The sequence below is a fragment of the Oryctolagus cuniculus genome, chromosome 13, assembly GCF_051225735.1.
Source record: "Oryctolagus cuniculus isolate XC-2025 breed Fujian yellow rabbit chromosome 13, ASM5122573v1, whole genome shotgun sequence".
Classification (NCBI taxonomy): Eukaryota; Metazoa; Chordata; class Mammalia; order Lagomorpha; family Leporidae; genus Oryctolagus; species Oryctolagus cuniculus.
The window spans coordinates 71,414,015-71,429,785 of record NC_142879.1 but is presented as its reverse complement, the minus strand read 5'-3'; the positions used below and the strand labels follow the sequence as shown (position 1 = coordinate 71,429,785).

The following is a 15,771-nucleotide window of genomic DNA, read 5'->3' as shown; positions in this document are numbered from 1 at the left end:
CTGTGGGCTGGAAGCCTTAATGATAGATACAATGACAAATCACAGAACTACGAAATCTCAAGAAAGGAGTGTCCTTGAGGATGGTTAGGCAGTTCTTAGTCAATGCTTTTTATTTGACAGATAGAGTTAGACAGTGAGAGAGAGGGAGAGAGAGACAGAAAGGTCTTCCTTCTGTTGGTTCACCCCTCAAATGGCTGCTACGGCCAAAGTTGCCAGGAGCCAGGTGCTTCCTCCTGGTCTCCCATGCGGGTGCAGGGCCCAAGCACTTGGGCCAACCTCCACTGTCTTCCCGGGCCACAGCAGAGAGCTGGACTGGAAGAGGAGCAAACGGGACTAGAGCCGGCGCCCATATGGGATGCTGGCGCCGCAGGCAGAGGATTAACGAAGTGAGCCATGGCGCCAGCCCCTTAAGCAATGTTTTTAACTTTTGGCAGATACTGGCCAAAAGTATGAGACCAAGATAGCATCTAACGTAACACCACCTTTTTTTTTTTTTTAACAAATATTAGTATGTGGGGAAAATACTGTTTATATAGAACTTGTATCTTCTAACATGAAGTATCATTAACTGACATCTCAAGATTACAACAAACTACAGTTCTCAGAGGATCAAAAGAATGGCATCAGAATTTTTAACTGCCTCACAGAGATAAAATAAAATCTTAAGTTCTTTGAAAATATTAAGAAATTCAGCTGGTATCTGACTAAATCACACAGCATCATCTTCATGTATTACCTAAACAGAATCCCAAACTGTTCTAATTATTTGCAACATGCATTTATGCAATAAATATTAAGTACCTACTACAGGAAATAAACTAGTAGAATTAGCAAACAAATCCTGCTCTAGAGCACATAAAAGAGATTCTCCAGTGGGTAGTAGTACAGCGCAGCTGGTTAAGCAGCCACATGGGATGCCCACATCCCATACCGGAGTGCCAAGTTCAAGTCCCAGCTGCTTCACTTCTGATCCAGTTCCTTACTAATGCACCTGGGAAGTGGTGGATGCTGGCTCAAGTGTTTGAATTCCTGCCATCCAGGTGGGAGATCCAGAGGGAATACCTGGCTGCTGACTTCAGCTTGGCCTTCACCACAGCCCTGGCCATGGTGGCCATTTAGGAAGTGAAACGTGAGATGGAAGATCTGTCTGGCTGTCACTCTGCCTTTCAAATAAGTAAATAAACAGTTTCTTTAAAAAAAAAAAAAAAAAGATTCTCATTAAGACCCTCAAGTGTCTCAGTCCTGACATATTCTTTCTGGAGGGTGGCCCTTTTTTCCCTCTTCACTTTTAAAATTTTTATTTATTTACTTTAATTTCATTTGAAAAGCAGAGAGACGGGGAGATCTTCCATCCTCTTGATTCACTCAAATCGTGCAACAGCCAGGGCTGGGCTAGGCCAAAACCAGGAGGCCAGAACTCCATCCAGGTCTCCTGTGTGGGTTGGAAGGAGCCCAAGTACTTAAGACATCACCTGCTGCCTCCCAGGATGCACACCAGCAGGGAGCTGGATGGAAAGCAAAGTAGCTAGAGCTCAAAGCAGGCACTGTGATAGGGATGTGAGCAGCCCCTGCTCCAAAAGCCCATCCCTGTACTGATATATTCTTTAAATCACTTCATCACTCTATTACAGACATACCCTCCGAGCATATCTGGAACAAGATCTCAGGGAACAACTACAAAAAACTAACAGTTCACATGGAGGCAGCATTCCGTGCAACTTGTGAAAACAACATGCGCGGTCTTTGAAGTCAGTAAAAGTTTGCACCCCAACTCTGGGATCGAGAAGTTACTGACACCAAGCAACTTCGTTTCTACGTCTATTTACTGGACCAAATGGAGAAATGGCTGCTTCTCTGAGTTCCCAATGCTAACACAGTAGCTAGCATGAGGGAGGCATCCAATAAATACTGGTTCTCTTTGACACAGAACACTGACAAGTTCATCAGATGAGAGATTTTTAAAGGTAAGACCATTAGATTCTATCTACCCCAATTCTCTATTTTTACATTGACTTGGTTGGTAGCAGTATTTTCTGCCCAAAATTATACAACTAGTTTAGTGACTGGACCAGGACTCACTGCCAGCACTCTTTTCTACTACAAATACTGGCCCTAAGATTTAAGAAAGCAAGCAAAACATATGGCAAATGACAGGATTCAGAGCCATATCACGTTAAGTGAACCATTCATTAAATTACATAATAAAGCACTAGACTTTTTAATTCAAACTTTGCTACTCAAGCATTTCATGTAAACTAAATGCCTCCAAGTTTTTCCAGTAAAATCTTCAGATTCCTCTCAAAATAACTTAAAATAATCAAGATACAAATTAGTGATCTTTTAATTGGAATATCAGCGCTTAGAAATTATTTCACTGAGCACAGTTACATTCAGATGGTCCTGAGAAGGAACCTATGCTAAAAAACCACCTTCTAGCTCCCAAAATAGTGTCCTGACACTTGGGCTGTATTATTTTGCTTTTTTTAAAAAATATACTCTGAACTTCCAAAAGAAAGTAAAACGTCTTGACTAGTAAAAGTGGGACTAACGGAGAAAGCACAGAGAATTGGAGTGTTTCTCTTTTAAAGATACTCGTTTGCAAGTACCATATGGATTGTGTGTGAAATCACAATTAGACTGCTCTGAAAATACTCCTGCTATTCAAAATGTTCTAAGGGCATTATCTCCCCCTTTAAAAGGGTGTCCTTGGGGAAAACGGCTAACCCAAAATTTTGAGACATGTCATCAAACACGGTATTCTTTGCCAATTGGTCGGATTTTTAAAAACAACCGAAAAAGACCGTGATACATGACAAGGGTCGGCGATCGCTCCACTTGGGTACAAATCCTATCAGGAGCCAAGGAGCCGAGGGCCCAGTCGCTCCCGTGTGTTCCCCCAAATGTGAAAGCGGGCCCCCGCTCCGCCGAGCTGGAGACCCAATGCCACCCCGGGATCACCTCCGTAGTTGCACGGTACTAACAAGGAAGCACCTGGAGTCCTGGGGGTGAGGGCGAAGCGCAGAATCAACCAGCCCGAGGGACTACAAGGAAGTAAACCACACACCCACGCCCACATCCCAAGACGCCCAGGACCCCGTCCCCGACACACACCTCTGTCCCGAACCTCAGCTCGGGCCCCACACCGCTCGCCCGCCACAAGCCCCCCCTCCCCTCGGCCATCCACAGTCACCTTCGCCGGACACCCTTGCCCCAATCCTAACTTCGCGTCCCGCACGCCCGCCCCGCAGCACCTCCTCCCACTCACGCACCCTGCCCACCTCCTTGCCTTAGCCGTCCTCCCGGCTCCCCCAGGCGCGTCCCCCAGCCTCCCCTCGCTTCACTCCACGCCCCCAAACACCTTCAACCCGGCCACGGCAGGCTCCCCGCCTCCAGCGCCGAGGCCCGGCCCAGGCATGTGGGGCAGGCACCTCCTCTCCCGCTCCCCATGCCTGCCACGGCCCGGGGTTCCCGCGTTGAAGGAAGCCTCCGGGAGAGGGGGTCTGAGGAGGGCGACGCCGGACCCACACGGTCCCTCCACTGCTCGCCGCCCCCGGAGAGCTGAGGTACGGAGTCGCCTTTTGGGTCCCCCCAGGGAGTAGGAGTCCAGGCCGGTGCCCCCCCCCAGCCGCCCTCAGCCCTACTTCCTCCCGGTCGTTGGCGCGGAGAGGCAGGAGGCTCCCCGGGACTCACCTCGAGCCTGTTGTCAACATTAGCCCCGGGTTTCCCAGCACCAACTCCAGCGCTCGGGCTCTCCCCTCCCCTCCCCCCACCTCTCTCGCAGCCGAGGGCCCGCCTTCCCTCAGCTCCCCCTCCTCCCTCCGCCCGCCCGCTCTCCCGCCCGCCACTCACCAGCGCGGCCGGGCTGAGGGTGGGGGCGGGGCGGAGGGAGGGGGGAAAGGAAGAAGCTGTCCGCGAGAGTGCCGGATCGAAAACGCTCCGGGCCGCCCGTCCTCCCGCATGCCGATGCCCTCAGCTTGGCTCCGGGGTGAAAGGTCTAGAGCAAAGGCTCGTGTTGGTGCCGCTCATTTAGCGGCTCGTTCAAATTCCCCAGTTGAAGAGAGAAGCGACTTTTTCAGACAGGCAATCAACTGGGCAGCGACTACCAGCGCCTCTAGCCAGGGCCCCAGTAGAGGGGAGGAGTGTTTCGAGGACCGGAGGTAGGAAGTGGATTGGTCGCCAGGAAAGGGAAAGCGCCTGAATTGGAGATGCGCAGGCGCAAGCATTTCGCAGGGGGTAGGGGAGCGAGAATGGGGCGGGGCGAAGCTGGCAGCGGCTAGGGGAGGGCGGTGGAGTAGTAGAACTACGGAGCGCCGTTAAGGACAAACTTGGCCACGTGATTCTCCTGGGAGTTTCCTGGTGAGAACGTAGGGAAGAGGTCTAAGAAGGGAAAGTTTGATTGGACTAATTCGGAGAGGTTGAAGATTTGGGAAATTGGAAACTGGGGAAGCGAAAGAATATGGCTGGTGAGGAAGGGAGAAACTGGTTAGGAATGGATCTAGATTTAAGGTTGCCCTAAAAGACAGCCACAGTCCCGTGGGGGGATTTCCAGAAGCAGTTTAAGGAGTTCGACCTGAAACCATCCAGAGTGCAGAAGAAACAAGGCTTTTCGCATGTGGTTCTTAGAAAAGTCCCAGCTTTAACAAGAAGCTTTTTAAAAAATTATAATTCCTGAGTTAATTGAGTGAAATCACCTAAGAAGAAAAAAGAAAAAGGCTGGCCTTGTCGGTCCCCTCCGACCGCGACCGCGAGTCGTCACTTTATAAACCCGGCTCATTTCCTCCGACTCTCGGGAACCTCGTGTCCGCGGCGGTGGGAGCCGGAGGAGCCGCGGTGCAGAGCCGGCCTTAGACGCTGCCCCGCTCAGAGACTTGAGGCAGTTCTAGGTTTCCTCGCTTTCAGCCTTTAGTGCTGTTTTTGCTTCCCATGTATTCTCAAAAGGCAAATGATCCTGAGTTTGGCGATTAAGTTTTGCATTAAAGGGAAAGGGGGAAAAATTCTCTTGCAAACGCTGCCCACTGGTCAGGCACGAAAGGGTAGTAAAAGAGATAGATAAATACTGTCATTCTGTACCACGGATGAACAATTAAACTTTCCAAACAGAAACACCGTACCGGTGATTGCAAAACCCGGAACTCTCTTCAAAGGCTTGTCTCATTATGTCTGCTTTAAGAACCTTTGCTTCTCTGTTGATAGGTAAGTCTTGTCATCCTAGACCAGGTCAGCCTTTGCTTTTGGTCAGGTTAGCACCTACAAGTTATGGAAATACCGAGATCGAAAGAGGGGAAAGGAGCAATTTTTTTAGTGTTTGCTGTTTTATTTATTTTTTTTAAGATTTATTTATTTTATTTGAAAGAGTCACAGAGAGAGGTCTTCCCATCCGCTGGTTCACTCCCCAATTGACCACACGACCGGAACTGTGCCGATAGGAGCCAGGAGCTTTTTCCGACCACAACGACCGGAACTGTGCCGATCAGGAGCCAGGAGCTTTTTCCGAGTCTTCCACGCAGGTGCAGGGGCCCAAGGACTTGAGCCGTCTTCTACTGCTTTCCCAGGCCATAGCAGAGAGCTGGATTGGAAGAGGAGCAGCCAGGACTAGAACTGGCGCCTATATGGGATGCTGGTGCCTCAGGCCCAGGGCGTTAACCTGCTGTGGCTCAGCATTGGTCCCTGCTGTTTTATATTGAGGAGCCCCATTATATAAAAATTGAACCACAGAGAGAGTAATTGATAAAATTTTTTCAAAATTGTGCTTAAAAACTCCACCACCACCACCAGCCACTTTAGATATTGTCCTCCCTTGGAGCCCCCTTCCAGGCCACTCTGGCTGGAGGTCTCTGACTGATAAATCTTGCTTTTAAATCTCTCTGCCTGTCCACTTGGAAATTCTTCCATGTGAGACAAAGAACCAAGGTAATACTATCTACACTGCTGCCATTTTACCTGTAACATTTTGGCACCGTGACTCGGATCCCGCTCCCACTCAAGTTCGACTGTAGTCAGCGTTGGATCATCTCACCAGATGGTTTTTGTTTTTGTTTTTGAAAGTTTAACTCTCCTCTATAGCAGCTCCCATTTTCTCAAAAACACCGGGTCCCTGTCAGCCAGTTAAAAGTGATTAGCGTGGCTGCCGGACTTCAGACTTAAGGGCCAGGCTTGCTGATTAGGGCCAGGGCAGACTCTGTTTTAACCCCTCTCTTCTCCAGTGTGCATTGGCCTTTCGCGTGGGACTGGGAGAAGGCATTTTCTAAGGAGTCCCTGACTGGACACCAGGCCCCGAGAGCCTGTTAGTGTTGGCCAAAAACTACATTCTTTTCTTATTTCTTCAGAGATAAGTTTGTTGGTGGGACTAGGTGCAGCTTGGGACGAGGCCATGGGCTCCAGGCTCCATGCCTCAAGGAGTTTTTCCTTTACCCAGATCCCAAAAGATCTCCATCTCTCTCTGTTCCTCTAAATGCTTTCTGCACTTCGCCAGGTCTCCTCAGTCTCTACAAACTAATTTTTGGTCGTGTTAGCCAGTATTTCCTAGATATTTTGTTCATTAGCTCTGGGTTAAAGTTTTATTAGCCTGTTTGCAGACAGGTAGCTTTTTGATCTAGACTCCCATTAGATGCAGTCCCCATGTTGTCTGAACTTGTGTAGACGAGTCTCGGCATGTCTCTGGTATCCCCTGTCTTCCTTGTCTTTTGGGTCACTTCTGTCTGGTCCTTCCTACATAGTACCTACCTCAGGGAAGTTTACTGGGGAGCACGTTTGTTCCCTCACTCTGCTTCTTTATCCCTTCACCTGCCAGTCACCAACCTAGGTGGTAGCCATGACTGGTACCCTCTCTCCAAACTCTAGCTTGAAGCACCTTTGTTTGCTAAGGCTCTTGCCATGAAGGGTCATTGTCGGAATCAGACTTATTAGATAAGACTCAACACTGTGGCATAGAACAACTATTTTTCTTCATGCAAGGAACAAAGCGACAGTATATATTTGACCAGGCAGAGGCCCAGTCTAGCACACCACTGGTAAAGGGAACCGATCACTCCATGTGTGTGCTATGCTGACAAATACATGCCTGAAGTTACAGGCGTGGGAGGCTGAGCGAGCATGGGTGCTGATCCCACCCTCACCTTCCTACCCTGTGGACTTCAGTGCATGGCTGGTTGCCACAGGCAGTGAGACGGTTTTGAGAGACGTTGCAAATTCGGGAGAGATAGGAACTGAGAGACGCTTCATTTTTATACTCTGATTACAGTAGGCATTCCCCAGGGATGCAGCCTTAGACTTTGGGACTCATTTGACCCTTGAGCTTAAAGAAAAACTCCTGCTCTTTTTCTGTACCACTAGTCCTGGCTACAAGCTAGAGGATGGAGGAATTAGCCTAAGTGAGTTGTGAGAAGTGCCAGCCCCTCTACGCTGCCTCCATTTCCCTGCATGTGCTCCAGTATGCATTACATTCTTTTCCAAAGTGTCACAGGGTCCTGGGTCTATTTAGTGAGTCACCAGGGTCCCTCTATTATCACATTTCACTATGTTGTGGCTTTTAACTATTTTTAAAAAAACTATTTATTTGAAAGACAGAGTTAAGAGAGGTAGAGCTAGAGAGAGAGAGAGAGAGGTCTTCCATCCACTGGTTCAATCCCCAAATGACCGCAATGGCCAGAGCTGAGCTGATCCAAAACCAGGAGCCAGGAACTTCTTCTGGGTCTCCCTTGGGGGTGCAGGGGCCCAAGGACTTGGTCCATCTTCTACTGCTTTCCCAGGCTATAGCAGAGAGCTGGATCGGAAATGGAGCAGCCGGGACTTGAACCGGCGCCCATACGGGATGTCAGCACTGCAGGCTGGGGCTTTCACCTGCTGTGCCACAGTGCCAGCCCCTGTTGTGGTTTTAATCCCAGTGGAGCAGAGTTGTTATCAGGTGACCATTGCCCCCACTGTTGTAATTTTGCCCAGGGGTTTCTAGGCAAGAATCAAGGTCCGGTAACCTCAGATGCTATTGAATATATATGGATGAATCCATGTGATAAAGTTGTGGACTTCTTGAGACACTTCCTGAGCTGACTCCTCATCGCTGAGAGTGGTTTGACTGACAGCCCCACGATTAGACACTTCCAGTACTGACTTTTGGTTTTGGGATAATAAGGTTATTGGCTCTTTGCAGGGGCCTCCAGGGTTTTTCCCTTCTACTCTGCCTCTTCACAGGCTCTTACAGGAGCCCCCTTGTAGGTCGTTGCCCTTTCTTCTGTCACCTCTCACATCTCCTTAGGATCTCTGGCGGCGTGCCCATCTGCTCTGATGGCTGCCCCCTCCCATTAAACCTAACATAATGATGAACAATCTCCAGTGCACTTCTGGTCCCTGGCACATCGGCCCCTAGCCCACAGTCACCCTTGGGACCTGTCTGGCAGGGCCTGAACTTTTTGTTTCAGAGGTGGTCCTAAGTAACTAACTGCTGACTAGGGCATCCCTGACCTAAGGTGCTCTTTGGGTCAAAAAGAAAACTGGACTCAGCCAGCGCCGTGGCTCAATAGGCTAATCCTCCACCTTGTGGCACCGGCATACCGGGTTCTGTCCCGGTTGCCCCTCTTCCAGGCCAGCTCTCTGCTGTGGCCAGGGAGTGCAGTGGAGGATGGCCCAAGTGCTTGGGCCCTGCACCCCATGGGAGACCATGAGAAGCACCTGGCTCCTGCCTTCAGATCAGCGCGATGCGCCGGCTGCAGCACACCAGCCGCGGTGGCCATTGGAGGGTGAACCAACGGCCAAAGGAAGACCTTTCTCTCTGTCTCTCTCCCTCTCTCACTGTCCACTCTGCCTGTCAAAAAAAATTTTTTTTTTAATTTTAAAAAAAGAAAACTAGACTCAAATTCAGTTAGAGTCTAAGAAGATGTCTTTGGTAAATAACAATATCATGCGTAAGAATTTGATTCACCTATCAATGGACATTGGGTTTAAAGGAATGTCTCTCTTTTGAAAAATAGTTCAACACTGCTTGATAGTAACTACGGTTGAAATTCAATGTGTAATCTTATTTAGAAAATGTTTTAATTTGGAGGTTTTAAAGGGTTATTTCAAAATGTAAATCAAGGAAATCAGCAGATGGAAAAAGGTCACAGGTAAAAATTTGTTCTTGGTAAGAAAGGTTAAAAAAGAAAGAAAGGGGGCCAGCCTGTGGTATAGCAGGTAAAGCTGCCACCTGCAGTGCCGGCATCCATATGGGCATAGGTTCAAGTCTCAGCTGCTCCACTTCTGATCTGGCTCTCTGCTATGGCCTGGGAAAGCAGTAGAAAATGGTCCAAGTCCTTGGGCCACTAAACCTGTGTGGTAAGACCTGGAGGAAGCTCCTGGCTCCTGGCCTTGGATCTGCACAGCTCTGGCCATTGCGGCCATCTGGGGAGTGAACCAGTGGATAGAGGATCTTCACCCCCTCCCCTCTCTCTCTAACTCTGGCTTTCAAGTAGAATGAATAAATCTTAAAGAAAGAAAGATTTAAAAAAATTTATCCTAATGGCTAGTTTATTCTAGACTGGAATGGAAAAGATAGAAAGGTTTAAGTTGCAGAAGGTGTGAGGAAGTCACAGAAGTTATGAAAGAAATTTTTGGATACAAAAGCTATTAATCTTTTTATTTGACATAGAATTAGAATCTGACCCTCTGTTAAAGATATAGGGGTATTTTTTGCAATACATATTAGAAAATATTTTGAAATAGTCTTAAAAGTCTATTTTAAAACTGGAGCATCTCCTTTTAATAGTTTTTGTTTAATTGGTGACTCTGTCAGTTTTCTAGCCAGCTCCAGTAAGCTATTTTCTCATCACTAGTTCTGACTCTGTTAAAATTATTCCAAGTTATGGGATGATTCTATGTGCTAACTCTTACATTTAAGGTTTTATTTTATTTTCCAAATTTTGGGGTGACAAATGAAACAGATTTTGTGTTCTGCTGAACTAATCTATTGTGTTCTTAATGTCTCTGTTAAGTTCTGATTGTTTAAAAACAGCTGGCCGGTGCTGCGGCTCAATAGGCTAATCCTCCGCCGGCACACCGGGTTCTAGTCCCGGTCAGGGCGCCGGATTCTCTGCTGTGGCCTGGGAGTGCAGTGGAGGATGGCCCAAGTCCTTGAGCCCTGCACCCGCATGGGAAACCAGGAGAAACACCTGGCTCCTGGCTTCGGATCAGCGTGGTGCGCCGGCCACAGCACACTGGCCGCAGCGGCAACTGGGGGGTGAACCAACGGAAGAAGGAAGACCTTTCTCTCTGTCTCTCTCTCACTGTCCAATCTGCCTGTCAAAAAAAAAAAAAAAAAAAAAAAAAAACTGAGTGGTTTTTTTTTTTTTTTTTTAAGTAATAGTTATGGTTTGTTTGAATATATACTCATTCTATAGCGTTTGAGTAATCACTTTGTAACAGTGATCAGATTGGGTCTATATTATGTCATGATGTTAAGGATCCTGTTTCTCCTGGATATTTTAAACCTTCTTAGCATCTTTGATAGGCATTCAAAAAAACCAAAGTTCTAAATTTCTTGGACTTTGCTATTTCCAGTTGGTTCCCTGGAAATGTCAAAGGATATATGCCTCATCTTGCAGAAACACCAATAAGGCTATTTGGATTATATTAAAGGTGCTATCAAGATGGGAAATGGTGCTAAATTTTAAGTTTTGATAATGTGAAAAGCTACTGATATAAATGTCCAAAAGTTACAGAAGTTTAATGATCTTGTTGTGTTGTTATCGAACATGATGGTTATCTTAATGAGAAAGGCCCAGATGTTGTAGGGAGGCATACAGGATAAAATTGATCAGGTTTGTGAGCCAGAAGACCACGCCTTCACCACACCTTCTCTGTGACCTCATGCCCCTACCTGACCACCCCTGTGTGCCCACCGGCCAATCAGGATAATTAAACACTCCTCTTTGGAAGTGGATTGAAGGCCTGAAACACGGTGGGCCCTGCCGATTTGCTCTTCTGCCCTTTTTGCCTTTTTCCCCTTTCCCTGGATCCGCCTGTTGCCCCGTGCCTTTGAGGCGCATGGCCTTTGGGACACCTGCTCCATGCCTTCCAGCCTGCATGCTCCCCCACGTGGCTGGCTTCTCTGCTCAGTATGAATCCAGATTTCTCTTTCTCTTATATATAGAGCCTCATTCTCCTATGCATTTCTCTCACTAAATAAAAAGCTTAAAACTTATCATGCTGGGGCCGGCGTTGTGGCTCAGCAGGTTAAAGCCCTGGCCTAAAGCACCAGCATCCCATATGGGTGCCGATTCTAGTCCTGGCTGCTCCACTTCCAGTCCAGCTCTCTGCTATGGCCTGGGAAAGCAGTAGAAGATGGCCCAAGTCCTTGGGCCCCTGCACCCATGTGGGAGACCTGGAAGAATCTCCTGGCTCCTGGCTTCAGATCGGTGCAGCTCTGGCCGTTGCAGCCAGCTGGGGAGTGAACCAGCAGATGGAAGACTTCTCTCTCTGTCTCTACCTCTCTCTCTCTTTCAAATAAATAAAAAACTTATCACGCTGCCTGGTTTATTTGTGCCAGTATTCAGAATTCTCTGAATATGTGGCAAGAGCCCACACAACTTGTTAATATTTCAGATTATTAATAAGCAAATCAGTAACAGAGACCTAAAAGGGTTACATGCTTTATAAAATCATACAGGTGCGGGCCGGCGCCGCAGCTCACTAGGCTAATCCTCCGCCTGTGGCACCAGCACACCAGGTTCTAGTCCTGGTCGGGGTGCTGGATTCTGTCCCGGTTGCCTCTCTTCAGGCCAGCTGTCTGCTGTGGCCAGGGAGTGCAGTGGAGGATGGCCCAAGTGCTTGGGCCCTGCACCCCATGGGAGACCAGGATAAGTACCTGGCTCCTGCCATCGGATCAGCGCAGTGTGCTGGCTGCAACGCGCCGGCCGCGGCGGCCATTGGAGGGTGAACCAACAGCTAAAGGAAGACCTTTCTCTCTGTCTCTCTCTCTCACTGTCCACTCTGCCTGTCAAAAAAAAAAAAAAAATCATACAGGTGCTTTCAGAAATCCTGTGTGAAGTCAGCAAGTGCCTCTTCTTGTTGGGTAATGAGTTTATAATTTTTAAACATGGCTATTTCAAGTCTTTTGTCATCCACAGTTTTGTATTCTCCAAACACTAAAAATCAGGTTTATTGCTTATGAAGTTAAAACATTGTTGGTTCTGTGTTTAAATGTGTCCTCTTTCAGATTGCAAAGGACTTCATTTTCCCTGACCTCTATTGTATCCCTGACCTCTTTGGGGCAGTTCTGAAAACAGGTAAAGCCTATAGTTGGACTATAGGTTCCAACTGAGAGAAAGTATGGTTAATTCAGATTACCAAGAGCAGGAAGTAATTCTTATCAACTCATGGTAATTTAAGAAAAAAGTTAAAGATTTTAAGAAGCTATTACTGAAATGTCTTTATTATTCTATCTTATTTTGTTAAATGTGTGTACATATTGTATGTCTACATGGGAAATTTTATTAAGAGCTCTGTTTTAATTTGCCTAGATATAAATTCGCTTATAAATTTAAACTACTAAATTAATCAAAGATACCTTTTTTGGTTCATGTAACTTAAATAAATCTCTGTATTTTAAATTTGTTGGTAGGAAGAAGCTAAACATATTTAAGCCATTGGCATTCTTGTGATTGGGTTTGCTGGTCAAACAAGTTATGCTGTGTTAGGTATTTAAGAGATGTTTCCAAATACATGTACTGTTGTCTCGAAATTTCTAGAAAGCATTGGACATTTTGCTAAATGTTTTTGTACATTGTTTAACAGTTAAAGTTGTTTGCTAGGTTCTCAGTTACTATCAAGTTACTAAGCGTAAGCAATCTAGGAATCCTGACTAGTTTCATCTCTTCAAGGTGGTAAACTGATTCTGTTCCAAAGGACTCTCCGTTGAGATGCATGGTTTGGTCTTTAGACCTTATAAAAGGGATGGCTAACAATTTTCTGTAAGAGCCTGGCTACATATAGAAGAAATTGTGATTTTTCACAGCTAGATATTTATCACCGTGAGCACAGTAAACAGGAAAAACCTCTGTTTTCAAACCAAACAAAGGGAGAGAAAATTTGACTAATGACTTCAAATTTTATAGATAAGATGGTCATCATTGTTTTATGTTAAAATGAGAACATAGCTTTCTTCATGGGCATTGTCTGCTTCACAGAAAAACCACTGTCAGAACATGCCTGTGACTATAGATTTCTAGCTTAGGCCACCAAAAATTAGGAATGGGACTGAGCACCCACTTGACTTGCATCCTCTTAAAGGTTTCCTCTGGTCTACTTTACCAGAAACCAGGAGGAAGAGGAGCAAGCTAGGCAGCAGAAGCAATGTAGGGATAGGTGGCAGGCCAATTATTGGCCACTTTCCACAGTGATCTGCCATCAAGGAGACCCAGTAAGCCAGTCCACCACAAACGGCATTGGTTTTCCATGTGGAAAGCCAGGGCTTCAGCAGAAGTCAGCTTATGCACAGTCCTGGCAGCTCTGCCAGCCAAGAGCTGGGTCACTGGAAACAGAGCTGCCCTGGGGGTTGGAGGACTCCTGGGTCAGAGACACAGACCCTATTGGTTCTAAGCTGGAAAAAGCCCTTCACTTGGCACAGCTTAAAACGTAACCACCACTGTTGGGGAGATGGCCAAGTAGAGTCAGTAACACTGTAGGCTTAACTGTAAATTTCCTTTTAAAGATGTCACCTTGCTTCTATTCAGGCCAGCTCTCCTCCCAGGCCAGCCAGGTAGTGGAAGTCATAACGACTCTCTCCTTTGTTTTAGACCCTGTGAATTTAATCTGCTTGTTAGATTTGTTTTCTCCAGACTTGAAACAGTGAAATTCTAGATGGCCATGCACATGAAACCTTGGACGGAAGCAGTCTGCAGGCTGGCACTGCCTCTCCCTCGAGAAACCTCCTCCTGCTGGAAGCCTGTCTTGATTCCACCCCTACTCAGCTTGAAGAAGCCAAGAGCAGTCATCGCCCAGTTCCCCTAACAGAAGTTAGGGTCCATTCTTCTGGGGGAGGGAACGTGAGGAGTCAGGCAGGTTAATACACAGCTTGGTCCCCGTGGAAATTTAGGGTGCAAAATGCTTGCTTTCCCCAAAAGTTATCTTTAACAAGGTCAAAAGTACCTGCCTGCCCACTCCTTGGAAGCTTCCAATTTTACTGTAAGAATAGCAAGGGAGTGGGAATTCCATCCTCCTGAGCTCACAGTGTATTGTGAAAACAAGTTACCTGTATATAAAGATAATTAAAAATGAATCTTAATGAAAGATGGGATGGGAGACAGAGTAGGAGATGGGATAGTTTGCAGGTGGGAGGGAGGTTATGGGGGGAAAAGCTGCTATAATCCAAAAGTTGTACTTTTTAAATTTATATTTATTAAATAAAGTTTTCTAAAAAGAAAGAAAGAAAACAAATTACCTATCCTACCCTTCTGGATGGCGTTTTGTTTGTTTGTTTGTTTTTTATGAGCAAGACAGGGCAAAAAAGATTGAAAATAATCGGGTTTTTGGTGGGTTTTGTCCCCACCTTGTAACTGAATGTCAAGCTGATAAGGTTTTTATCTCTCTCCCCCAAAATTGTGCTTAAAACCTCAGTACCACCAGCCGCTTTGGGTTTTGCGTTTCTTGGAGCTCCCCTCCCCTTCCCCACCCCGCCATTCCTCTGGCTGGAGGTCTCTGACTCTAATAAATCTTGTTTTTAAATCTCTCTGCTAGTATGCTTGGAAATTCTTCCATGTGAGACAATGAACCAGGGTAATACTTTCTATGCCACCCTTTCACCCATAGCAAGGTCATCATATAATATTGCATTCATATAATAATTGAAATTTCATTAACTTTTGAAAATAATATTAAGCATATGTTTAATTTCGTTATTTGAGAAAATACTCAAAAATACCCTTTTGTTTCTACTTGCTCCAATTGACAGAATGGTACTATATGAAAAAATAAAACCTCTATACAGAAATGTAAATGATACTATTTTGCTGGTAAAATGTAGCCATCATGTAGTTGCTTCACAGAAGAAAGCAAAGGCAAGGGAAGAAGATTACAATATAAGACAGGGCAAGCCTTGAGTTTTAAGGAGAAAAAAGGGAACCAGCTCTAGCCACCACATTTGCCCACTGACCCAAACTAAAAGGGTGATGTGGACTGTGGGGAACTGAGTAAATCCAGCTTCTGCCTTTTAGAAGCCAATGTTTAGTTTTACTAATTGAAGCTAGAGTAGGCTACCTATTTCCTCAAATACCTTCCTCTTCATGATATGTCTCTGGAGAAAGTTTTCGGATAGCTTTCCCTCTGTCTACATGAGGGTTTCCATGATTACCAGGTTGAGATGGATCCGCTGGTTCACTCCCCAATTGGCCACAACAGCCATAGCTGAGCTGATCCGAAGCCAGGAGCCAGGAGCTTCCTCTGGGTCTTCCATGAGGGTGCAGGGGCCCAAGGACTTGGGCCATCTTCCACTGCTTTCCCAGGCCACAGCAGAGAGCTGGATGGGAAGTGGAGCAGCGCTCATATGGGATGCCAGCACTTCAGGCGGCAGCTTTACCACAGCGCCGGCCCCGCATCCTTTCTTAACAATAGTGAGAAACCAATGCACTTGAAAACTTTCATTCCAAGCATAAAGAATCTGTACGAAGACAATGAACTTTACAATGACAGAGGCTTGTAAATATCATGATTTCTAGTGTCTGCTTTTACTTCATATTACCCAGTAGAACACCCACCTCATATTCTCTGCGGGAACTAGTGGGTAAACAGTGAGAAAGCTAACCCTTT

At 46.4% G+C, this 15,771-nt stretch overlaps 1 protein-coding gene and 1 long non-coding RNA gene across 14 annotated transcripts in view; one reads left to right on the top strand and one right to left on the bottom strand.

Annotated features, from left to right (window-relative positions):
• UPF2 (UPF2 regulator of nonsense mediated mRNA decay) overlaps positions 1 to 3,984 on the bottom strand; it is a 133,350-nt gene extending 129,366 nt beyond the window's left edge. For 2 of the 5 annotated variants that reach the window (XM_008268083.5, XM_089311762.1), the window contains exon 1: positions 3,359 to 3,491. In XM_008268083.5, coding sequence (XP_008266305.1) covers positions 3,359 to 3,415 — 57 coding nt within the window. In that variant the 5' untranslated portion in view covers positions 3,416 to 3,491. Of the gene's footprint in view, positions 1 to 3,358; positions 3,492 to 3,690 lie in introns of those variants that run through there. The other 3 variants (XM_008268086.5, XM_008268084.5, XM_089311761.1) reach the window with 3 other exon arrangements.
• Positions 3,411 to 14,695, top strand: LOC103350899 (uncharacterized). 9 transcript variants are annotated; one of them, XR_518745.5, is made up of 4 exons: positions 3,423 to 3,563; positions 5,101 to 5,193; positions 12,185 to 12,254; positions 13,791 to 14,695. It is a non-coding gene; the product is annotated as an uncharacterized LOC103350899 (long non-coding RNA). The 9 variants fall into 9 exon arrangements; XR_016219127.1 differs by lacking the exon at positions 3,423 to 3,563 and adding an exon at positions 3,958 to 4,157 and having other exon boundaries at positions 13,806 to 14,695; XR_016219126.1 differs by lacking the exon at positions 3,423 to 3,563 and adding an exon at positions 3,958 to 4,157.
• Positions 14,696 to 15,771: the final 1,076 nt, after the last annotated feature.